This window comes from Aegilops tauschii, chromosome 2 (genome assembly GCF_002575655.3).
Source record: "Aegilops tauschii subsp. strangulata cultivar AL8/78 chromosome 2, Aet v6.0, whole genome shotgun sequence".
In the NCBI taxonomy this organism is placed as follows: Eukaryota; Viridiplantae; Streptophyta; class Magnoliopsida; order Poales; family Poaceae; genus Aegilops; species Aegilops tauschii.
Window position 1 is genome coordinate 6,332,780 of NC_053036.3, and position 25,299 is coordinate 6,358,078.

At 45.5% G+C, this 25,299-nt stretch overlaps 3 protein-coding genes and 1 pseudogene across 3 annotated transcripts; 2 read left to right on the forward strand and 2 right to left on the reverse strand.

Annotated features, from left to right (window-relative positions):
• Positions 1–137: 137 nt before the first annotated feature.
• LOC109733838 (uncharacterized) lies at positions 138–961 on the forward strand. Its single transcript, XM_020293050.4, has one exon. The coding sequence runs from the start codon at positions 287–289 to the stop codon at positions 671–673; it is 387 nt and encodes a 128-aa protein (XP_020148639.1). The 5' UTR covers positions 138–286; the 3' UTR covers positions 674–961.
• Positions 962–1,940: 979 nt separating this feature from the next.
• On the reverse strand, positions 1,941–5,179 carry LOC109733837 (putative disease resistance RPP13-like protein 1; annotated as a pseudogene).
• A 110-nt stretch (positions 5,180–5,289) lies between these two features.
• On the reverse strand, positions 5,290–10,761 carry LOC109733824 (uncharacterized). Its single transcript, XM_020293036.3, has 4 exons — positions 10,604–10,761; positions 9,348–9,453; positions 8,945–9,088; positions 5,290–5,693 (listed from the first exon to the last, which is right to left on the reverse strand). The coding sequence occupies exons 2-4, from the start codon at positions 9,417–9,419 to the stop codon at positions 5,529–5,531; spliced, it is 381 nt and encodes a 126-aa protein (XP_020148625.1). The 5' UTR covers positions 9,420–9,453; positions 10,604–10,761; the 3' UTR covers positions 5,290–5,528.
• Positions 10,762–18,353: 7,592 nt separating this feature from the next.
• Positions 18,354–18,917, forward strand: LOC141040589 (uncharacterized). Its single transcript, XM_073506703.1, has one exon. It carries the CDS (start codon positions 18,354–18,356, stop codon positions 18,915–18,917), a length of 564 nt encoding a protein of 187 aa, XP_073362804.1.
• The last annotated feature ends 6,382 nt before the right edge of the window (positions 18,918–25,299 follow it).

The window sequence follows — 25,299 nt, forward strand, 5'->3', positions numbered from 1 at the left end:
AGGGAGTAGAAGATTTAGCATGCCCAGAACTCAGCAAATTGTCGTAACTTCTCTATAGTCTAGAGGTTAGGCAAGAATTGAAATTACCCAAACACAAACTTCCCTTTCAGAAGCCAAAATTTGAAATTACACAAACACAAACCTTCAAAAGCAAAATTTCAGCGTAACCCAAACAAGTCAACGAGATCCAGTCACAGCGAGGAAAGCAGAGAAACAGAGGGAGAGCTCACCGCCGTCCAGCCCCCCAGATCCACCGCACCGCACCCCGGCGAGCGAGCGAGAGAGCATGGCGGCGGTGGGCGGCGACGCGGCGAGCATGGTGGCGGTGGGCCTGGTGTGGGGCGCCACCAACGCGCTGATGCGCCGTGGCGCGCTCGTCTGGGACCGCCGCTCCCGCTCCCTCCCCGCCGGCACCGGCGCCGTCCGGCGGTGGGCCGACCTGCTCCTCACGTGGCAGTACTCGGCGCCGTTCCTCGCCAACCTCTCCGCCTCCGCGGCCTTCTTCCGCCTCCTCGGCGACGCGCCCATCTCCGTCGCCGTGCCCGTCACCAACGCCACCACCTTCGCCGCCACCGCCGTCGCCGCCGCGCTGCTCGGGGAGGCCACCCGCGCCGCGCCCGCCGCGCTCGGCACCGCACTCATCGTCCTCGGCGTCTGGGTCTGCATCTCCTAGCTCGCCTACCCCGTCTACTGCTTCCAAGAACTGAATTGCAGTTCAGTACTGAAACTTGTGGCATCATCTACGCAGCTCACAGTTCAGTTCTCATATTTCTTCAAGGTTGCCTGTAGGATTTGATCTCCAAAATGTGCTATGATGTGTGCTTTTTAATGCCAAAATGTTACTGCTGCTTGTTGTCTTTCCCCCCTTTAGCAATCTTGCTTGTTGTTCTAGAGCCAGAGAGGAAACATGTAAATGTATAACACGAACAAAATGCTGATTTAGAGCAGACATGTTACCAAACTGGATCAGTTCTTCTGGATCCTTATCACTGTAGGCCTCTGTACTGCTCTCGCGTCGTCAAGAACGTCTGGTGACGCTAGCTCAAGTAACCTGAACTCCTCAGGGCAGAGTTTCTCGGTTCTGAATCATGTGTGTGCATCAAAGGCCACATAATTGAACCGTTCAGGCATTTCATTCCTGAAATATGCAGCATTGCAGGCCTCCCATATAGATCAAAGAACCGGAGCGACTGTAAATCTGTAGCTAGTTTCTTTTTCTTTCTGTACCACTCAATCCAGCATGCCAGTCATTAAATTATCAATATCCCGGTGGCAGGAAAGAAAGAAAAATGTGAAACACGGATTTAACTGTATCCCAAACATACTTATTTATGTTTGTGCTTTCTGTTACATATATCCAACTAGATATAAGCATGACTATCTGAAAGATTAGTATTATTTGTTTGTTAACAATACCTACTTTCCCTCCTCTTGCAAAACATAGTTTCCCTGTTGCCATGTGTCATGTAAGTTCAGATCGATGGTGCCTTCAACTAATGATCCGTATGTGGTCCGACCTCGGTACGTGCTTGACTATGGCTACATGATCATGCCGAAGGTGCTTTGATGTACTTGTTAATAAGAATGATGTCCATACTTTTACAGGTCCATCTTGAATGCTCTGTTTCGTAGCAGCAGGGTAACTATACCTAGTTACTCCTACTTCGTGGCACACAAGATCATGGCTGTAATCTGGGAGGGAGAAGCGACTCTGTGACTAAATGCTTAATCCTGTAAGGTATGTTTTTCCTTTTCGAAGAAACACAAAAGCTTCACGTTTTGATGTATTGTTAAGAAAAGACTGTGTAAGCTCTAAACAATTTCATTTTTTTTTATAAAGTACCCAAGAGTTGGCTATACCAACCCATACTAGCATTATTGGGCATTAGGGAAGCTGGTATGCAGTTTGCTTGTACCCCATTTTTCTCTTTATCCGTTGCTACTGGAACTAGAACACGGATTGCAAAATTCAGTAAAAAAAATTCTTTCTCCCCATTGATTCATCGGATTCCTTTTTGTTCTAGCCAAAAGATAGAAAACACAGCTTAGTTCATGGGATGATAGCCAAGAATCCAACCACTTAATTTTACCTGTATCGTTACCTCCTCACATATCTTTTCTCTACTCTTTTCTCCATGTTCAAAGATTATTACAAGGCTTAGGTTACATAGTACACATAGTATCAAGATCAATAGGACATGGACTCAAGTACTTAACTTCATAAATCCAACTTGTCTTGGACTCTAATTTAACCGACAATGCAAACATTGCCTTGACTCTGAAAGTACTTACACAAATACAAGCACAATGTACTCGACATGCAGAAACTTGTACTACAATATGATGACTTCATGCCTAGTGCCTAGACCATAACATACATATATGTTAACTACTCCCTCCGTAAACTAATAGAAGAGCGTTTATATCACGACATACATGATGTGAGTCATGAACAGTGTGTTACTCAAATCAAATGTTCTCCCTCCTGATGCACATGCTTCTTCCTTCCTACTGTAAGTTGTGGTGGTTGCATCTTACAGCTTATCGTGTAGTTGTAGTAGGGCGGTATGCGAGATCTCCATGAAAGAGCCTCAAATTCTCCACGGGGTAGGGTACCACCATTTCCTAAGAGAATGTTCTGCACATTGATTTTAGGAATATTCTCATTGGAATCTGACTGATGATGGTTGCATATCAAGAAATATCTGTGGCTCTTCCCCAATCTCCAATAGTATACCGGTTCATCTTCCCGCAAACGAAGGTTTGGGTGCTGGTCAAACATAAGGAGATTTGTCTGTTTATATGCTCTCACACATTCAAGAATTGTGCGCCAAATTCGACCATCGAAGTTATCTCGCAGTATCCCAGCAATGATATACGCGCTTAGGAAACATTGTCTTTGTTCCAAAGCGATTTCCATGGCCATTGAGGCCAGCTTCGGCTGCTCATCTGAGTTTGTGCTTCCGAATACGAGTGACTTGAAAAAATGCCAATAAGCTTCTTGCGGGAGGTAGTCCAGTCGTAGTGCTTCTGTTGTTCCCAGATTCACAATTCTATCTGATCGGCTGGTGATTATAATTTTACTTCCACCGCGTGGTGTCATGCAGGTTATGGAAGATTTCATCCTTCTCCATGTTCTCTCATTAATGTCCTCAGCTATTTCAATAATAATTAGCAACCTTTTTTGAGAAGCACAATTCTGATGTCTGACTAGACCATTAAAATTGTTTCCTCTTAGGTCGATCAGTCCTTCATTCTTGAGACTGCCTTCTGGAAAGAAGAGGATCGTCGAGAAGTGATCGCGCACACTCTCATCTCTACAGACATACTCAATGAGAGTGCTCTTCCCTACTCTTATTGGACCAACGATCGGAAGTACAGCCAGTTCATGCATAGCATTGGGACGCAACAAGAAATTCAGGACCCTTTCCAGGTCAGTTTGCCGACCAAACATGCAATTATCCAAGATCAAATATGTGCCATAAGGTTGGCGGAGTATCCGAGGATACGACTCCAAGAAGAAAAGGAACTCCTTCATACCAGCCATGGTTTCTTCAAGGGTGTCGACCAACCGCTGCAGCTCTTCTTGTATGCTGTTGTTTGCACCAGATAACAGTACAGCTTCTCTGTCGCTGCTACCACCACCGGCGCAAGAGGCACGAAGTCGTTTAGGTGGCCTTAATTTAGACAGTGCAGATGATGAATGGCTCACCTCCTCCCCCTCCTTGTCACAGATGGCTTGAAATCTCAAAGCATCAAGCACGTAGTGGCCTCTGTACATACCTTGCCTCAACATTTTGAGTTGACGGAGCATTCCCTGGTTGGTGATGCGCCGTCCCTCAGCTTCTTCGACGACGGTGTCGATTCTCATTAGAAGTCTCTGCAGCCTCTGCACAATCTTGTCGGTGCCAGGCTGCTGCTGGGAGTATCGGCTGATCATGAAGGACACAGACCTGCTGATGAGGTCACCTACAATTGCAGAGAAAAGGACATCCATCAAGTTGAACCTCCGCGGCTTGAGCAATTGTAGTGGAAGATTTGAAGATTTGTGTTGGGATAAACAGAGCAATGGGTTTTTGGAGAGATGCTCAAATTTGGTTCGAAGATTTGAAGGTGACAGACTGGTACTTCAATGTGAGCCTACTGATGGATAGATAACATATTATATGATGTGTTTCCCTGCCAATAAGTGAGTCTTTACCTGACATGCGTAGTCAGACTGCCAACATGCTAGTCTGACTAATTCTTGACTGGCTAATCTATGCCAAAAAAGTAATCATTCGACTTCTATTCTTTATTTATTTTATTGCATATGTTTCCACTTAGTCGTGGCAAATGTTGATCCGCAATGCTTTTGATAATTGACAGCTTCTTTTCTTAGGATTTTTGTAAACCGCAGCTGTAAAATTCAGTTGTCTCAAGTCACGCAGATATCGTTTTTTTTTTGCTTTGTTAAGTAGCATATGGAGTGACTTAAGAGTTGCTTTATGAGTTCCACATATTTAGAAACGTGCCTTTTATTTAAGATATTTGTTTTTTTCCTATACTTGAAGTTTGCGTAGCTTGTTTTTTTAGCTTGTTTTTTTGGCAGGTGGTCGATGAGACACAATGTAGAAAAATTCAGCAGGTTTTTTGACTGGATGCTTCGATTTTGACAAAGGATGTCTAGAAGACTGAAGGATGTCTAGTAGTATTTGGCAGCCAGGAATTGAATAGCTGTCGTTCTAGTGATTTTGTTTTCGAACATTCTCGTGTTTGTTTGAACTTGTCAGTGCTTGTTAATTCGCAGAATTCATTGTTCAAAGATTAGCAAACCCCTACTTCTCCATATATCTGAACTGTAAGTCAAGACATCATTTGTAAATTTCAGGTTACATATTCGTTAGAAATTTGGCATATGACAATAACTTAAGTGAAATATAGTTTGTACCACCAGAAATTTCGGAGCACTGCGCACTTGGATCAGTGTTTTTATTTCTTAGACAAAGGAAAAGATATATTCTTTGGCCTTGCATGGTTGGAAGTGTATTGCTTCTGATTGACCGCATCACTGTATCTCGACAGATTTCTAGAGTATAAACGGTATGGAGTTTTTTTTTTCCTTTCCAAATCAAGCCCATTTGCGCGCCATCCTTTTTTGCGGCATGGTTCATGACCTTCTCAAGTATATGGACAAGACTTCAAAAAATAGCGCATAAACATACTTCAAAAACATAGCAATCCCATCCAATAAATAACAAATTTCCTCGCAAATAAAATAAATAAGTAACATAGTTATAGGACAGGAGATTGTACAAACACAATATAATATCTCATGTTTCAAATGTAAAAGGTAGAGATGAGAAGACATACAACCTTCTCAAGTACCAGTAACACATAAAAAGGTTTTGGTGCTTAACTACAAGACACAATGGACTTGTAGTGTCACTTATTGTAATTGAAATGACTAACACATCGAGTCTTTGAAACCTTTATTCTGTATGTATATAGGTTTTTGTAACTATAGCAAATAAATTGCTGCCAGTTGATTACTCGCGCGGTTCATCTTGGCTCCCTGCTGCACCTGGCTGGAGTGGTCCAGTTGCGCTAGTATCCGCTGGAATCTGGGGTGCTGTAGAGGAAAACCCAATCTCCAGTTCAGATTGTGCTTCAGCTTCTAGAATTGCAGCAGCATTACGAAACGAGCGTGCAAGCTGCAAAAAACAATACAGATAAGTCTGATGGCTTGACCAGACATCTAGCAAGAATGATCAATACGACATGAAGTAAGGCCTTGATGTTTGCAAAATCATGGTGTGCAACGTGAAGAAATCGAGGCAAAAATAATTAACAAAGCAGGCCGCATGCAACTATATATTGATTCTTGAAACATGAATCAGCTTGGTGCATAGACCCCAATGAATTCTGTACAGTAGTTTTTTCTATCTCAAATATTTTGGATTGTAAGAAATATGTATTTGCTATTTATGCTATGCACTTTATTAGGACCTGAAAGTTTGAAGATGCGGCCAAGTTTTGTAGCCAAATGAACAAGCCATTAGATATAGTGCATCTTAGCAGCAAATAAAGAACTGAATGTAGCTTGGACTGATCATGTTAATTAATTTGAAGAAAACCATATGTAGTAGCATGTTGGCAAATGGAGATGTGTCTCGCGCTAGATACAAAAGGACTAGTTTGGCTAAAATTATCAAAACAAGCCAACATTATAGTTCGGGGCACACACTAGTAGGCTTACAAAGCCCACTTAGATACACAAGATGTTATCTCCAACTTTTTGAAGCATGTGATATCATCTTCGAAGGTAGGGACAGAAACAAAAGAAGCTCATAGCTTGGTTAAATTTTTGGTTTCTCTTAACCAGGGTCGCCACTTGTGGTTGGGCTATCCACATGACCCTTTTTGTATTCCTTTGAACTTCCCAATTAATCAATAAAGTGTCCTTCACCCCTCAAAAAATCTCCAACTTTTTCCCATTGATATCAAAATGTGACAGCCAATCCAATATGTTTGGGTAGCTAGAGAAGCCAAACCAACACGTGCTACCAATGTGACTGACAGAGTGTAGAGCTATGGCCATCCTAACATGTGTCCACCCGCACCTACAACCGTCCAGTAGGCAATAGTCTAGTTTCTAAAAACACACAAATACAACATGCACACACACATACACATGCACACCATCACCCACATCATCACCACAAAGGGCCTACTGAATACCATAGTGCAAAATTTTAAGATTGACGAAATTACCACAGACGCCTCATTATCTGTGAGAACGTCGTCTCCCACCGAAAGAATATTCCCTCTTTAACGAGACACTGGACGTTAAACCTAGGGTTTAATCTCTGGTGAACCAGGGGTACAACCACCCGCATAACCATTCTCTAGGCTAGTTTTTATGGTACACCTACACCATTAGGTAGTTGCATCTTTGATTTGACTTCCCCGAAAAACTCCACGGGGTAGGATAGTAAGAAGCTGGTTCTAGGGAAAGCTAGGATTTCACTTTTCCTATTGACACAATATCGATGACAATGGCTGAATGACATTAATAGACGATGAGAATTGATGGATGCATATCCCTAGCAGTGTGTCAAATTTATCCTGTTTACATTGTCATCTTTATAAATGATGGTGATGCTTGCTTGTCGATGACTCAACATGTTCTATCTTTGGTTTCTACTCATTTTAAAAAATAGAATATGTTGGTCTCGATTAGTGAAACAAGACCAAGGTTTTGCCTCTGGTTTAAAAAAAAACACATCCCTAACAAGGTATATTGAATTTCCTTCAATAATAAATATTTACCAAGGAAGGTACTTATTATGTTTTTGTGTGTGCTCAATTTATTGCCGGCAACTATTTCAATAGTAAAGTTATGGATTTCAGTCGTAAGTAGTATACTAGAAACAAGAACACAACACTAACATACTAGAGTAACTATAAAGTGATGTATCTTTGTTTTGGACAAATTATAATTAATATATAACTTCATTGCTTCAGGGGAATAAAAGAGCATTTTATATGTAGTGCTCTTAATTTATGGGTATGGATATTTCTCAATATGTTTTCGTCGTGTTTGAAATATAGTAAGTTAATTTATACCTATCTAATTGAATACTTACTTTCATAATCTATACTGGACAAGCGTCTTCGCTCTTCATTGTTTGATTGGACTACATGTTTTCATATATCTCCTCTAAAAACATTTTACATTGAATTATACGTTTGTTGAGTTTTGAAGTAGAAAGTATATAATATTAAAAGTCTAAACTGGTATGATGGTTTTGTGCTAAAAACATTGTGTTCTCAAGCTTCAATTTCTCATTTTTCTTCATTTATGGATTTATGTGCTGAATTCTAAGTTGTTAAACATGTAAGTACGTAAATATTGTGGTAATAATAACGAATATTCAAAACATTTTATGTTTATTGATTGGGCAGTTATTCAATCAGAGGCAACATCTAAGTATATCGAACTGCAATAATCAACCAAAATGAACCTCTCACAAATTAAATGTGTTAAATTTTGTATAAACACTTGAACAGTAGTCTCCACACACATACACAATTATTAATATCTTTAGAATCATATTTTCCGTCTATGCTGGTGTAGTCTTTAGATCCTATATTATCAAGATTCTGGTTAGTATTGTTTGCAGTTGGGCATATTTGGTGCAACTAAATATAAATTTCTTACTTATTCTGTGATCAATAGTCAGAAGTGGCATATTCGCAAACTTGATTCATTCTAAAAAACAATTTCGAACATACTCCCCCCCACCCCCCGCAACGCGCGGGGAAAGCATTTGGTGTATGATATATCTCAGTATCTCATTGGGTGTTGAAATTCACTTTCCTGTTATACAGGGTGCTACTTTTAGTAAGTGTTGACAATTTTCTTGCTATTTTCGGAAATACTACTGATCCATGTGATGGTAGGAAGCTAATGCTTAATCCAGATCTTAAATTTTACTCCTAGCCAAGAAATGTCGAATGTGCTACATGGTCACGTTATTGGGTCAACTAGGAAGCAAAATAAATTTCCTTATTTAACCGTTTTGTGGAATATAAATATTTCTTTAGATGCACATTAAAAATGAGTGAGACTACTTCATAAACCATCTACATGCTGACATGGGTGCAATTTGTTTGACTTGAACATGTAAATAGCACACACTTTTGCATTATATTTCAAATTCCATGTATCTATCGTCATGTTGGCAGATTTTCTTTCACACATTTTTGTAATGTTTTCGTGTTATTACAATGCAAGAATTTTAGCCATTGGGCGTTTAGCTATTCAATATGATAGAAATATATTATTCAGTTGTCAATATTCTATATCTAGTAATAATATTTTCTAGTCTTGATTTAGAAATAATGCACGATAGAAGTGTTATAGTATATCATTGTATGTCTTGGATCTACTTTGGCAAACCTCAGCTTTCAGGCATGCATTTTCAATCTTCAAGCAAGCAACACATCGGTATGTCCTCAACTCCTCGCGCATTTTGTGGTTCTCAACCGCCAGTATTTTGTTCTCAATCTCCAGACGCTCATTCTGTTGCTTGATGGAGAGCTTCTGTGATGAATATCACTAACTAGTTTAGTATATTGGTAGTATTATATTTAACTATGATAATATGCTAAATATCAATTTTTATTATCGCAATCAAGACTACATAACAACAATAATATCGTGGCATGTCTAAAAATATATTATACACTTGATAAGATTAAAGAATTTTGCATGATAAAAAATCACATAAATGTTTGTTGGTGCCTAAAAGATTAAGATGACACATATAAATTTATATGGTTTTGTGTTGTGACTTTGCGACCTTAATCCGAGGACCCATCTTCATGACCAACAACTTTGCTCGTTTTGATGAAGATCTTGAGTTTCCATCCATTTGGTTGATACCGATGAAATGCTCTCCAATATGACTGTAGAACCAATAAAGTGTATGTATTAAAATAATTAAGACCTCTGGAATAATATGATGTTCTATTATGTGAAAAGAAACAAATTGCCTCCTATATAAATATATACATGAATAACTATAAGTGTATACACGTATATTTTAAGCCTCGGATGACTATACATATATGCAGATACATAAGTCTATATGTGAACTTCAGACTTCCAACTACTACTACAAATTTATAGCATGTAAATAGAAGTTTCTTTTGTTTTTAGAGTGGTGTGAATATTATAACAAAAAATGAATATTTATTTTGAACAAAAACAATAATCTGTTATCAACCATGACACAAATGTGGGAACAAACGTGTTATATATTCCAAAGTTTCCTAGTTTTCCAAAAGTGAAAACTAAACTAACTAGGAAAAAGCAATGGCAAGAAAGAGAGTATGTTTCACAGAAATAACATGGATGGATTAGTTTATATGTAAAATACAGTCTTACTTGTTCTGATCCTTTAGTGACCATGTGAGCGTTTTCTCTATTGAACAAGAAAAGATCTTCTACTTTTAGTCAATCAAGTTAAAAAAGATCTTCCACTTTACAAGAGGGAAAGTTTTGACTAACTGAGCCATTTTCGGATAATTTTTCTATAATCTAATAGAAAATTCTAAAACTTGTTCAAGTTCTTGTTCTGAACTTTCATGTGAAAAACTCTGATGACAAGGAAAGTGACACATGTCATATATAAAAGATGAAATTTCAGTCATCCTTTTTCTTCGAATCGACTATTTTTCATTCAATATTCCAACATAATAAAACTGAACAAATAGAACACAATTATGCACTGATGTATACTTGAAAACATAAAATAAATAACCTACTTTGAGTACTTCTCAAACATAATTGGTTATCTACCATCAAGGACCCTATGATGTGCAAGACCAAGAAAAAAAATGCTCAAACATATATAGTATGTAGGGAAAGAAAAAAGTTCGGGAACCTCGCCAACAAAGACAAACAACAATCCTTTCTTTGGTGCGAGCATGTACCGAAAAAACAAGCTATGATTTTCGAAAATACAAAATACAAGAACTCATAATTTCAAGTCATGCATAGTACGCCTAGAAAATTTCAATGGAAGAATGCCCTTTATAACTATGAAAAGCATACCAGATAGCCTCGTTGCTCTGTGAGTCCTCTTAGATCATAGGGGTCAATGCTTCTTTCTTTGTGCAGGCAACAAAGGGGTGCTTTATAGGATGATCACAGGGAGCAATATCAATTTCTGGTCAGTACAACATTCATGCCCGACATTTAAGTAGGATCGGTGCCTAAAGATGTATGCCGCACTACAGATAGATATTTAGATAGATAGGGACTGCGTTATTTGGAATAATAGGAAACTGTGGGTCAAATCCTGTCGACCGCCTTTTCTAAATGATAGGGCATGCGTCGCAGAATGCATAAGATCATAAGAAAGATAGAGTTGAACATATGCATATCCTTTTCCCGACACACTTTCGGTGCATGGGAGACGTAAGAGCCTAAGAAAGATGGAGTTGAAGATATACATATCCATTTTCTGACACACTTTCGGTGCATAGATAGACGGACCACTACTTTAATAAGTAATATATAAAAATGTCGGTCTAACTTCCGCTCTTGTCCTAGTACCACCCATTGTACTCATCTAGTGATATGTGGCATCGATGTTAGGGAGTGGGCTGCCAGTTTGTGCACGTCTAGTACACGTAGTGTCGCGTCTAGGTTGCCATGGGTGGGCTCCTAGGAGGTTCCACAACTTCAAAGAATGATGTGCGAGGCTTAAATGTGTTGGCGGTAGGTCCTGTAGGACCAATAGTATATCGACCAGAGGGGGTGAATGGGAGATTTAAAAATTCTTTTGAAACTTGAAAATTCTCGGTACAACACAATGGAAAATAAATCTAAGCACGAAAAAAAATCTAAAAAAGATTATCACACTAGAAGATAAACTAGATAGAATAGAAAGATTAGACGAAGGACTATATGAAAGAGATGATACCATCAAATTCTCTTCAGATTTTTGGGAGTTACGGTTCACTGGGAACCAATAAAATTGAGTCAAGGGGTCATATTTCAACATCCAGAAAGGAGGAGGAGGAGGAGGAGGAGGAGGAGGGGCATCTTCCCCCTCTCCTCCGGCTATGTCAGAATTCCTCTAGGGGCACTGCCATCATCGCCATTGCATTCATCGTCATCTCCACGACAATCTTCTTCCTTTCTATTGGGGCTTCTCCATCACAAAGCCTCTCAATACTTAAGCAAACATGATTGTGTTAGGAATTATTTCCCCAGTATTTATTTCATATTTACCTCTATGTTTGATTAGTTACTTGTTTGATGGAATTGGCGAAATAGTATGAAGGTTGGTTGCACATATGTACATTACTCATTCTATTTTTGTATACAAGGTCACTTTTTTTCATGTCAAACTTTGACTTATAATTTTGGTCAACGAAATATAGGTTATATGCCATAAAAATATATCATCAGAAAGTTCTTTGGAATGTGCATGCAGTGTTATACTTTTTGTGGCATAACTCAATTTTGTTGGTACAAATAATGGTCAAAGTTAGACATAAAAATATGAAGTGTCATTATATAAAAAAGTGGAAGTAGTAATTTCTGTGATATCCTTTGTGGCTTTTGTATGAGTGCACACGTGTATTAAGGGAACCCATATGTTTTCTAATGCATTATGATGAAGGATGAAGGGGATGCGCGAGTGATAGAAATCATATCCCACTAGTACAGAGTTATAGCATATGGTAGTACGGGGACCCTTGATCTTTAAGCTATTATTGGTTTTTACCTTAATAATTTCCAGTTGCCGAGCATGTTGCCCCTTGGGACTTTAGTCATAAGTACATGTGAGTCAATGGTTTTGCAACATGTAAGCTTAGGTTCCACCCAAGAAATAGAAACGAGATTCACTTGTGAGGGGAAACACATATTACATCTTACATAATGCCTTGTCTACCCCATTCTATTATAATACTCTACGGCCTAGTCCATGCCTCACCATTTTTTGCATTGAGGTGACATCGGAGAGAAAACACATAGGTATAACATTGTCTTTTGCATTTCCATTAAAGCAATCTCTAATAATGACAACCACTTTATCACAAAATAGCCAATTGCCTAGAACACTTGCTCCCATTGGATATCATTAATTCCTTCACAACCATAACCCACTCACTCTCTTTAGTTCTTTCAAACTATTTAATAACAACAAAAACTTTAATTGACTTTCCTCTACAAGATAAATAACACATATTCACTTGAATCTTTGTAAAGTAATCACTAAAATTTCATAAATAACATTCATAACTTTTACAGCATTTTACATGAAGTTCCTTTAATTTATGGGTATGGATGTCTCTCAATATGTTTTCGTCGTTGAAATGACGTGGATGTCACCTAGACGAGGGGGGGGGGGGGTTAATAGGCGCTTTAAACCAATTACAAATTAGGCTTGAACAAGTGAGGAATAAAACTAGCATTTAATTTGTCTAGCAGGAAACCTAAATATACTAGGCACAACTGTGTGCACCAACAACTTATGCTAAACAAGATAAACAACTATGCAAGATATATAACTTGAAGCACGAAGGCTATCACAAAGTAAAGTTTATAAGTAAAGGGGCTCGGGTAAGAGATAACCAAGTCACGCGGAGACGACGATGTATCCCGAAGTTCACACCCTTGCGGATGCTAATCTCCGTTAGAGTGGTGTGAAGGCACAATGCTCCCCAAAATGCCACTCGGGGCCACTGTATTCTCATCACGCCCTCGCACAATGCAAGATGTCGTGATTCCACTATGGGACCCTTGAGGGCGGTCACCGAACCCGTACAAATGGCGACCCTTGGGAGTGGTCATCAAACCCATACAATTTTCTTGGGGCAATCTTCACAACTTAATTGGAGACCCGGAAGCACGACCAACCGTCTAGGGCGCTCAAGCACCCAAGAGGCACAAGCTCCAGGGTGCGGAAACACCCAAGAGTAATAAGCTTCTCAACTTTCATTTCCACGTATCACCGTGGAGAACTCAAACCGATGCAACTAATGCAATGGCAAGAACACACGAAGTGCTCAAGTTCCGTACACTCAAATCCCACCAATGCAACGAAGCTATGGAGGAATATGAGAGGAAGAACAAGGAGAACACAAAAGAACTCCAAGATCTAGATCCACAAGGTTCCGCTCACTTAGAGGAGATATGGATTGGCGGAAATGTAGATCTAGATCTTCTCTCTCTCTTTTCGAAGGAAAAGAGAGAAAGCAAAGGTTCTGGAGGTCGACAATGGAGGAGAAAGCTTGCAAATAACCACTGGGGCAATGGGGAAGAAGACCCCCTTTTATAGAGGGGGCTCAAATCCAACTGTTATGCACATAGGTTGTGCACCAGTGGTGCTACCACTCGGGGGAGCGGTACTACCACTTAGCCCGGTCAACACAACCCAACGAGTACCGAAGTACTAGAATGGTAGTTCTGCTAGAACCAGTGTAGCCAACACATCACCAGAGCGGAAGTACCACACGAAGCGGCACTACAATATAGTGCTAGCAATACTACCACGAATTAGCACAGAGCATACAGAAGTCCGCCTAAGCGGTACTACTGCGAGTAGTCGAGGGGCAACAGAAGACTCCAGCCAAGTGGAAGTAGCATCGTAAAGCCAGTGGAAGTACAACCGAAGCGGTACTACCGTGGGCACCAGTGGAACTACTGCTTTGTCTGTGCCAAAAGACCAATGCACAACAGATGAAACAAGTAAGATCAAAACTGTCATAACTTCTGCAAATGAACTCTGATTTCGACAAACTCAAGCCTGATAGAAAGCTAACGACAAGAGTTGTCAAATCACGAATAGAAATATGCCAGTGATATAGAGGTGTGAAACCTCCATCAGTGAAGAACCGGTAAAAACTCCAACATCGACAACACAATAGATGATGCATAGGAAATCCGTTTTCGATGAACTCAAGCTTGAATGACCACAAGCTCCAAAACTCACATAGAGAAAAGCCAAACAAGAACCAAGAAAGATGATGCCAAGGATGCAATGGTTTAAGCTCTCTATGAACGATACGATCAAACTACTCACTCAAGAGGCCCCCTTAATAGTACAGGAAACAAACCTATAACCCGGTCTCCCAACTAGCACCATGAGACCGGTAAAAGTAGAAAACCTATTAAGGTCGAACCTTTCCCTTGCACATAGTCCACTTGAGCTAGATGATGACGATCTTGACTTCCTCAAGCTGGACCCCCTTTCTTGATAGCATACACTAGATGAAGACTACTAGATTGCTTCCTCATACTCCACTATGGGCGAGCCTCTCTTGGGCACATCTTCACATGTCCATTATCACGAGAATGGACGGTAAGCTTCAAGTCCGATCTCTTTGTGATGCTCCACTTGAAATTGCACACCGCAACCTTGATGACTATCACCACTTGATGTCATCCTTCATGGGTTATATGATATCTTCCTTTCGATATCAACCTTGATGACACCGCAACCTTTCCGTCCAAAGCACGAAAAAGGCCAAACTAGGTCATAATTGGCATTTTATTCGAATATCAGGTATGATATTTATTTTAAATACGCTGAAAATGATTAAGTTAAATACTAGGAAATAACATTTGGGCTGGGCCGGTCCTGGCGCAACTTGGGATTTTCAGACGTACATTGTTGAGCCCGGCCCGGGATATGATCAGGTCAAGGTCCATACCTAAAGCCCAGCCCAAAGGAAGGGAAAAAGGTCCAACTTCCTGCTGACTTTGGCTACCTACTCATTTTATTGCTCGCTGCCGGCGACAAATCCCGCGCGGCGCCGGCGGCCGGCTCGCACGCCCTCACCCATGGCGCAAGACCTCCCCCCACCATCTGCTAGCACTTGCGCGCTTCCATGGCCGGCCCTCCTCCCTGGCAGCACAGCCCCTTTCGGCGGCCCGGCGTTCCCGCCGCTTACATTGCCGCCAGCCTCCCCCCCCCCCCCCCCCCCCCCCCCCCCCCCCCCACACACACACATACACACACAATTAGACAGCAATAGTTGGGGGATCCCGTGCTTCTCCGATGGCTAATCTGAGCCCTTGTTCTTTCAGTAACAGTCCCACGGGGATTCTTTCAGTACTGTTTTGTTCAATATATTCAGACAACTTTATAAACACAACTTGTTTTGGACTGTAACCTAGCGCCTACACGATAACAGGCAAATATATTATGTCAAAAAAAGATAACGGGCAAATATGTTAACTTGGCCAGACTCCTAAAGACTGTAAAATATTTCGTAATTCGTAAGAGTAGGCAGTAGCGTAGATGATGTGAGTCAGAGAGTGTGTTCCTCAAATAAAATGTTCTCTCGTGATATTTCGTAATCCAAAATATATATTGTTTTGTTCAAGTCAAAAGATAGAAAATGCAGCTCAGTTTCTGGGATGATATACAAGAAACCAACAACTTAGTTTTATCTTTATCATTACCTTCCTGCCGCCCTGAGCTGCAGGTAGCGCTACTACTCCCATTTCAGATTAGCTTTCTGATCTTTACACCCAGCAAGAAAAGAATCTGTCACAGAAAATACATCTGACAGAGGAATTGAAACTTGTTGGCTTTCGCCGAAGGATTAACCTCCCACACATCAGAAACAGAGCAAATTTGGGGCATTTTTCTCTAATTTTTTCTTCAAGCCCAATTATTACAAGGCTTAGTTTTATGTAGTACCCACACGATACGTGCATACTAAGTGCTTATTAACTAATTTGGCAAGAGTCCTAAATAGTACAGTGTAATAATGTTTTCTAATTCGCAGGACAAGGCAGTAGCATACATGGTGAGTCACATACTCACATACATTGTGTTACTCGAATGAAATGTTTTTCCTCCGGATGCACCCGCTTCTTGCTTCCTACTGTAAGTTGTGGTGCTTGCATCTTACAGCTTATCGTGTAGTTGTAGTAGGGTGGTATGCGAGACCTCCATGCAAGAGCCTCAAATTTCCCTTGTGGCAGTGTGCCACCACGTCCTAAGATGATGTCGTGCGCAGTGATCTTGGGGACTTGCTCACTGGAATCTAACTGATGATGTTTGCAAATCAAGAAATATTTACTGCTGCCCCCCAATCTCCAACAATACACCGGTGCATCTTCCCGCACACGAAGGTAAGGGTTCTGGTCAAACATAAGGAGATGTGTCTGTTTACTTGCTCTTACACATTCAAGAACTGCGCGCCAGAATCGGCCATTGAAGTTATGTTGCAGTAACCCAGCAACGACATGCGCGGATGGGAAACACTGTCTCTGTTCCAAAGCAATCTCCATTGCCATAGTATGAGGCACTGTGGCTAGTGCTGGATGCATCGGCATGCTATATATACGACGTGGTGGTGCCCTGCTAATGTTTGAGCAAGTCTTTGCCCGCCGTGTGAAATTGGGTTTGACTCAACTTGTGTGGACTTGCTGCTTCAGTTTCTTTTCTTTACTTGTACTGTTAATTTGATATATGTCACTGTCAACTTGGTGTATTGAAAAATGCCTCTGCAAAAAATGACTTACGCCCTGATTGGATTGTCGTTTTTCATGCTTTACACCTGTAAAATATACGGACCTCAATCCGTCGTTTCTCTTTCCAGTTGGAAATCACATCTGACTGGCGATATACACCTGTAAAAAAAATACGGGTGTATAAATTTACCCCGATTCCAAGGGGGGCCTTAAGGAAATGCCATTGTAAAAAAAAGGTTAATTTGATATAGGCCACTGGCCCATTGACATATTTTAAACTAGTTTATAATATGTGTATGGACTGATTTGAAGAAGAGGATAGTTGGATGTCAATCCTGATTTTTCGAAATGTGTCTATGTTATGACCGGTTTGGTCTATACCAGAAAGAGGCCCACCGGGCATTAGTATTAGGGGCTTGACCCATAAGTTATCTTAGGCAAGTTATATTAGGCAAGTTATCTTAGGCTAAAGTTATAAATACTAGTTGTAAGACACCGTTTGAGGCAAGCAATAAAGATATTATAATCTTCTGTTGCCCGGCTCCCCAAGGAGCCGGAACCCTAGCCGCCGCACCTAACCCTAGCCGCGACGGCGCCTCATCGCCGGCGCGCCCGCTCCAGCCCTCGTCCTCATCCCCCTTGTCCATACAATCTACGCCGGAGGCCCGGTAGGAACCCTAGTCCTATCAATTTGGTATCCAGAGACACCAGGCCGATCATGTCGCTTCCTCCATCACCGCCGCCGCTGCCATCCACCTCCGCCCCCCCACTGCTGCCGCCGGCCACCTCCTCGCCGATGACGGCGATCACGTCCGGGACCATCACCACCACCGCGCCAGCGCCGACCACCACCACGGCGGATCCGCCCTCGCTCCTTACGCCCGAGGAGGTGTCGGGCACCCTGCGAGAGCTCGTCCAAGCCGTCCGGGGCATCACCCTCTACCTCGCCGGGAACCAGCCCCCACCGCCGAGCGCCGCCACCACCGCCTATGGGCCGCCGCCGCTACAGTGGCCCGCCCCGGCCTTCCAGGCGCCCTACAGAGGGGCGCCTCCGCCGCCGCTCCTGCTGCCGCACTACCCGGCCGCGGGAACGCCTTGGCCAGGGTGGCCGACCGCCACCGCATCGCTGGGGGGCCCGCCTCAGCAGTTCCTCCCAGCGCCACCGCCGGCCCCCACGACGCAGGCGACGGTGCAGCAGCACCACCAGGCGCCGCCGCCATCGACGGCACCACCACCCGCGTCCCGACCTACTGGCCGGCCCCTTCACTAGGTGCAATTTCCGCCCTCGCCATCGCCGATTCCCGTGTGGGCGGCCGGCTCGTCTCCGGACCCGGTGTATACTACGGCGCCGGAACACCCGATGCCCTCCCTCCGATTTGACCGTCCTTCCAGCTCGGCGAACTACGCCCCAGAGATCCCCGACCCGGCACACGCACTATCGTTGACTGCAGCTCCCGGGCACGGTGGCCCGACACCCCCTCGCTTCGCCAAACTGGACTTCGCCACTTACGATGGCACGGAGGACCCCCTTAACTGGCTCAACCAGTGCGAGCAGTTCTTTCGAGGGCAGCGGACGCTCGCTTCGGATCGTACCTGGCTCGCGTCCTATCATCTCCGAGGCGCGGCGCAGACTTGGTACTACGCCCTCGAGCAGGACGAGGGCGGCATGCCACCATGGGAGCGCTTCCGGGAGCTTTGTCTCCTCCGGTTCGGGCCTCCTATCCGCGGGAGCCGACTGGCGGCCCTCGGCCGCTTGCCTTTCACATCCACGGTGCAGGACTACGCCGACCGCTTCCAGGCCCTGGCATGCCATGCGCCGGGCGTCTCCGCGACTGAGCGCGCCGAGTTATTTGTGGGCGGATTACCGGACCATATTCGCGTGGACGTAGAGCTCCGGGATCCCCCGACCTCCAGACGGCCATGAACTACGCCCGGGCCTTCGAACAGCGGGCTCAGGCGCTGCAGCAACCGGCCGGCCGGGGCGGCCGCCATCCCAGTCGACCAGCGCCGACTCCACCATCACCGGGTCGGCTTCCTCCAGCCACGACGAACGCACCTCCGGCCACCACCCGGACCTTCCGTCGGTTGTCACCGGCCGAGCAGCAGGAGCGTCGCCGTCAGGGCCTCTGCTTCAACTGTGATGAGCCCTACACGCCGACCCATGTCTGCCCCCGCCTATTTTACTTGAGACGGTCGACTACACCGAGGCAGACGACTCGACCGACGAGCCACCAACCGCGGCGGCCGCGGACACGCCCGCGGATTCCACGGCGATGGCGTGCGCCGTCTCCCTCCACGCTCTCGCCGGCATCCGTGGCGAGCGGACCATGTTGTTACCGGTGACGGTCCATGGCGAGCGGCTGGTGGCCCTGCTGGATACTGGCTCCACCCATAACTTCCTGCCCGCGGCGACCATGCGTCGGCTAGCACTGCCGACCACGGGCGGGGAGCATCTGCGGATCACGGTGGCAAACGGCGATCGCCTCCGGTGCCATGGGCTCGCCCGCGACGTTCCCATCTCCATCAGTGGCGAGCACTTCTCCATTACATGTGCAGGCATCGACCTCGGCTGCTTCGACTTCATCCTCGGGGTGGATTTTCTCCGGACCCTCGGGCCTATCCTGTGGGACTTCGACGCACTCTCGATGACGTTCTGGCGGCTGGGCCGCCGCATCCGGTGGGACGGCCTTGGGGGCGCCGCGCCAGCCGTGCCACACCTCCAGCTGGCCGCCGCGTCCCAGGAGGCCGAGCACCCCCTGCTGGATCCCCTTCTGCATCAGCACAGCGACCTCTTCGACGAGCCACGGGGTCTTCCACCCGCCCGGGTGTACGACCATCATATTCACCTCGTACGGGGCTCCACCCCCGTGGCGGTTCGGCCCTACCGCTACCCTCAGCTGCAGAAGGATGAGTTGGAGCGACAGTGTGCCCTTATGCTCGCGGCAGGCATCATCCGGATCTCCACGTCGCCCTTCTCCGCGCCGGTGCTTCTCGTCCGTAAGTCGGACGGCACGTGGCGTTTCTGCATCGACTATCGCGCCCTCAACGCGCTCACGCTAAAGGACAAGTTCCCAATACCGGTGGTCGACGAGCTCTTGGATGAGCTCCATGGGACGCGCTTCTTCACCAAGCTCGATCTCCGGTCGGGCTATCATCAGGTGCGCATGCATCCAGACAACATCGCCAAGACGGCGTTTCGCACCCACCATGGCCACTTCGAGTTCTTGGTGATGCCCTTCGGCCTCGCCAACGCCCCGGCGACTTTCCAGGCCCTGATGAACGACGTCCTTCGACCCTACTTACGGCGGTTTGTGCTTGTTTTCTTTGATGACATTCTTATCTACAGCGCCACCTGGGCCGAGCACCTCCAGCACGTCGCCATCGTCTTCAACGAGCTTCGGGCGCACCACCTCCACCTTAAGCGCTCGAAGTGCTCGTTCGGGACACCTACCGTCGCCTACCTCGGCCATGTCATCTCGGCCGACGGGGTGGCTATGGACGCCGACAAGGTGGCGGCCGTCTCTGCATGGCCGATGCCTCACTCGCCGCGGGCTCTCCGTGGGTTCCTCGGCTTCGCCGGCTACTACCGGAAATTTATCCGGGAGTTCGGGCTCATCGCGGCGCCCCTCACGCGGTTGCTTCGCCGCGACGCTTTCGCCTTGGACGACGAGGCGGCGACGGCGTTCGAGGCCCTTAAGGGGGCCCTCACGACGGTCCCCGTCCTCCAGATGCCCGACTTCGACCGCCCGTTCGTGGTGGACTGTGACGCCTCGGGCGCCGGGTTCGGCGCCGTGCTTCATCAGGGCGATGGACCCCTTGCTTTCTTCAGCCGGCCTTTCGCTCCACGCCATCTTAAGCTGGCGGCATACGAGCGGGAGCTCATTGGCCTTGTACAGGCCATTCGTCATTGGCGGCCGTACTTGTGGGGACGGTCCTTCCACATTCGCACGGACCACTACAGCCTGAAGTTCTTGCTGGACCAACGGTTGTCGACCGTGCCGCAGCACCAGTGGATCAGCAAGCTCTTCGGTTTCGACTTCTCCGTCGAGTATCGGCCGGGCCGTCTTAACATCGTGGCCGACGCGCTGTCCCGTCGCGACTCCGACCTTGCTTCCTCCACCGACGAGTCCGCCGGGGCGGCCCTGTGCATCCGCTCCGGGCCGACGTTCGATCTCTTTGCCGACATTCGCCGCGCCACTGCGACGGCCGACGACGCCGTCCTTCTTCAGCAGCAGCTCACGGCCGGCGACCTGGAGGAGCCTTGGCGCTTCTCTGACGGACTGCTTCTCCATGGGCGCCGGATCTTTGTTCCGGTGCATGATGATCTCCGTCACCAGGTGTTACAGCTCGCCCACTCGGCGGGTCATGAGGGTGTGCAGAAAACCCTCCATCGTCTTCGCGCCGACTTCTACATCCCTGGCGATCGCGCCCTAGTCCGAGACTGGGTTCGGTCTTGTCAGACATGCCAGCGCAACAAGACGGAGACCCTGAGGCCGGCTGGCTTACTTCAGCCTTTGGAGGTGCCGTCTCAGGTTTGGGCGGATATCTCCATGGACTTCATCAAGGGCCTTCCCAAGGTGGGCGGCAAGTCGGTCATTCTCACGGTGGTCGACCGCTTCTCCAAGTACGCCCACTTCATCGCGCTCGGCCATCCGTACACGGCGGCGTCAGTGGCCCGGGCCTTCTTCGACGGCATCGTCCGTCTCCACGGGTTCCCTGCTTCGATCGTCAGTGATCGGGACCCAGTGTTCACGGGCCATGTCTGGCGCGATCTCTTCAGGATGGCGGGTGTCCAACTCCGCCTGAGTACGGCGTTCCATCCTCAGACAGATGGTCAGTCCGAGGTGGTTAACAAGGTCATTGCCATGTATTTGCGTTGTGTGACAGGTGATCGGCCTCGCGCTTGGGTGGATTGGCTCTCTTGGGCGGAGTACTGCTACAATACCTCTTATCACTCCGCCCTGCGCGCGACGCCGTTTGAGGTGGTCTATGGTCGACCACCCCCGCCTATACTTTCGGTGGACCCGGAGATGGCTCGGACGGAGGTTGCGGGTGACCTTATCCGCACTCGTGACGAGATGCTTGCTGAGGTTCGTCAGCGTCTCCTTCAGGCACAACAGCTGGCCAAGCACTACTACGACGATCATCATCGCCAGGCGGAGTTCGCGGTGGGTGATTGGGTGTGGCTGCGTCTCCTCCACCGCTCTACGCAGTCACTCGACCCGCGCGCGAAGCGCAAGCTCGGCCCTCGCTACTCCGGGCCCTTCCCTATCTTGGAGTGCATTGGGAAGGTGGCCTATCGTCTTCAGCTTCCAGCCTGCGTCGCATCCACGACGTCTTCCATGTTGGGCTGCTCAAGCCTTTCCTTGGCGAGCCACCGGCGGCTCCTCCGGCGCTTCCTCCACTCGCCGATGGTCGCATTCTTCCCGAGCCGGCAAAGGTGTTGCAGGCGCAGCTCCGTCGTGGCGTCTGGTTCGTCCTCGTTCAGTGGGCGGGCCTTCCGGAGGAGGAGGCTACTTGGGAGCAGCGTGACGAATTCCGCCAACACTATCCAGACTTTCAGCTCGAGGACGAGCTGTTTGCGCAGGCAGGGAGAGATGTTATGACCGGTTTGGTCTATACCAGAAAGAGGCCCACCGGGCATTAGTATTAGGGGCTTGACCCACAAGTTATCTTAGGCAAGTTATATTAGGCAAGTTATCTTAGGCTAAAGTTATAAATACTAGTTGTAAGACACCGTTTGAGGCAAGCAATAAAGATATTATAATCTTCTGTTGCCCGGCTCCCCAAGGAGCCGGAACCCTAGCCGCCGCACCTAACCCTAGCCGCGACGACGCCTCATCGCCGGCGCGCCCGCTCCAGCCCTCGTCCTCCACCTCCTTGTCCATACAATCTACACCGGAGGCCCGGTAGGAACCCTAGTCCTACCAGTCTAAGATTTTGCTTTGGTACAGTCCTTTTAAAAGTTTGCACAAATCTTAAATAAAGTAACTTAAAAAGGCTATCGTCATATTAGCCTGCAGATTAAACGGGTTGAGTAGATTGATTTGGATACAAAAGACTATATTATCGTTCTTTATTGAAGGGTACCTCCTAATCTCTGCTTTTAATCCGAGAGGGGGCAGGGGGGGGGGGGGGGGGGGGGTGGTGTACCCAAACAAAGTTAAGTTTTTTTGGCAACCAACTCACTCAATACATATTTTCTTTGGTTTTGGAGGTGTGGTGGTCTTTACTTTTCTCTAGCATGAAAGACCACCCTTTGTTACAACCAACTCAGTAACTCACGATGTCATATCAGAATTAACTAACCGATACCCTGTATTTTTCCTTGTAGAATTTCTCCTTGACGTGTTAAATTGGCTGGGAAACATCAAGCAGTCCTCGGCTGCCATGTGGAATCGATTGAGTCTGACTTGACTCAGCAAATCTATGCCAAAACAGCACTACCTTTTTGTTTTCTGCCTTTGTTTACTTCTATCTTATTTTATTTCACGTCGCGATGTCACATCAAAACCATCTAACTGACACTTTTTTCCTGTAGAATTTCTGCTGGGCGTGTTACATTGGCTGTGGAACTTCATGGAGTCATATATATGTACGACTCGAGACAGCTCCACAAGACAAGCACCCGCAAGAAGACGAGATGGCACACACGTAATAACACTACATATTCACCATCAGCATATTAATGTATGCCGTGAAGGGTATTGGCTCTCGTAACGTCCACATACGTACGTGAAAATTCAATTATTTTGGAGCACTAATGGATCACAATAAATTCTGGAAATCATACGAGAGTTGTAGTATTTTCTATCAAAATTTGTTTGCCAGCATTGGAACCCCGACCGAGGCAGGTCGTGCGCCGAGGTCTGCTGAAAAGTGTGACCTGGACAAGCAGCCCTCTCTCTGGTTCCTGTTGAAGAGTATACTGCCGTGCCGGACTAGTATGGTTGGACTTGAACAGCTTGCTTTCCTTTTTCTTTTCCTTTTTTGCGGGTAAGACTTGAACAGCTTTTTACAATCACCAAGTCCATACAAATAGCTTCCTGCAAAAAAAGAAATTCCAGGACCTACTAAAGGATACTCCCTCTATCTGGGAATATTTGTCGCAGAAATGGATAAAAATGAATGTATCTAGAACTAAAATAGATCAAGATACATCCATTTCTCCGACAAGTATTTCCGAACGGAGTAACTACTACTGGCACATATTGCAGGACCATCCAATTCAAAATTGGAAACATCCAAGACTGGACCAGGGACATGTGTTGTCATGAAACTGATTTGCCTTTCTGTAGGTTTTTAGGTCTCCGAGTTTCTCCCCCCATTACCACAACATAAATAATTTCCCCGCAAATGTGTAGCAAGGTGTGTGTTTCAAACATTTCCTCTAAAAAAACTAGAGTATGTTAATGCTTATTTTTTTTATCGTTTAGGTTGATCCCAACACCGGTGTTTACCTATTTTGTGTTAGATAAATATGATTCTTCATACTTAGTTGATTCTTTAATTTTTGGGGAAACTATAATTTTCATCCAATCAACTATTTAACTTTTTTCATAAGCTTTTTGACTTTTGTATGCCACAAGAATATTGTGGGTAATGGTTTTTTAGTTGTCACTTTAGCTTTTAATGCTTTGTCATTCATTGCAATTATAGGAGAGTGAGAAGTGGCGGCACCCGGTTTCGGCATCGTGTTGATATAGAAGACAATGACTTGTGAGAGGGGGGTTGAGTCATGCTTATTGTACTAGGTACATGTGATTTTTTTTCTCGTGGAATGCACGGGCATGTTTCCTAGTTGAATATGAAAGTTTATATCATGATGAATCTTTTGATACTCATTTTGTATTATAAATATTTTTATTTTTCTCCAGAAACTAGATCAACCATATACAAGTTTGACTTTACAAAAATATATACACCTTATATTTTGGAACAGATGGAGTAATTTATTACATGTCATGATGTCACGACATAACTAACTGATCGATACCCTGATTTTTTCCTTGTAGAATTTCTCCTTGACGTGTTATATTGGCTGGGAAACATCATGGAGTCTTTGGTGGCATGCGGAATCAAGTCCGACTTGACTATGCAAACATAATTTATTTCCCCAAATTCTATATCGTGCAGCTGCACGATTTGGTGAAGCCGAACGCACGTAGCTGAGCCGTCCGATGCGTGCATGTGCTGACGCATATGAGTATTTAACACAACGATGGTGGATGTGTCTGGGGACCGCGCTGCATGCATGTGGATAGCCAGCGCATGTGTGCATGCATGTGTTGACGTCACCTATTTAT

What these genes read in the sequence shown, in the direction of transcription:
- LOC109733838 (XM_020293050.4), top strand. Translation starts at nt 287, where the DNA reads ATGGCGGCGGTGGGCGGCGACGCGGCGAGCATGGTGGCGGTGGGCCTG.
- LOC109733824 (XM_020293036.3), bottom strand. Translation starts at nt 9,419, where the DNA reads ATGGATGGAAACTCAAGATCTTCATCAAAACGAGCAAAGTTGTTGGTC. An exon ending in AGATGGGTCCTCGGATTAAG is followed by an intron (nt 9,089 to 9,347) that starts GTCGCAAAGTCA and finishes TATTCATCACAG; the next exon opens with AAGCTCTCCATCAAGCAACA. An exon ending in ATGCATGCCTGAAAGCTGAG is followed by an intron (nt 5,694 to 8,944) that starts GTTTGCCAAAGT and finishes TGTTTTTTGCAG; the next exon opens with CTTGCACGCTCGTTTCGTAA.
- LOC141040589 (XM_073506703.1), top strand. Translation starts at nt 18,354, where the DNA reads ATGCCCTCCCTCCGATTTGACCGTCCTTCCAGCTCGGCGAACTACGCC.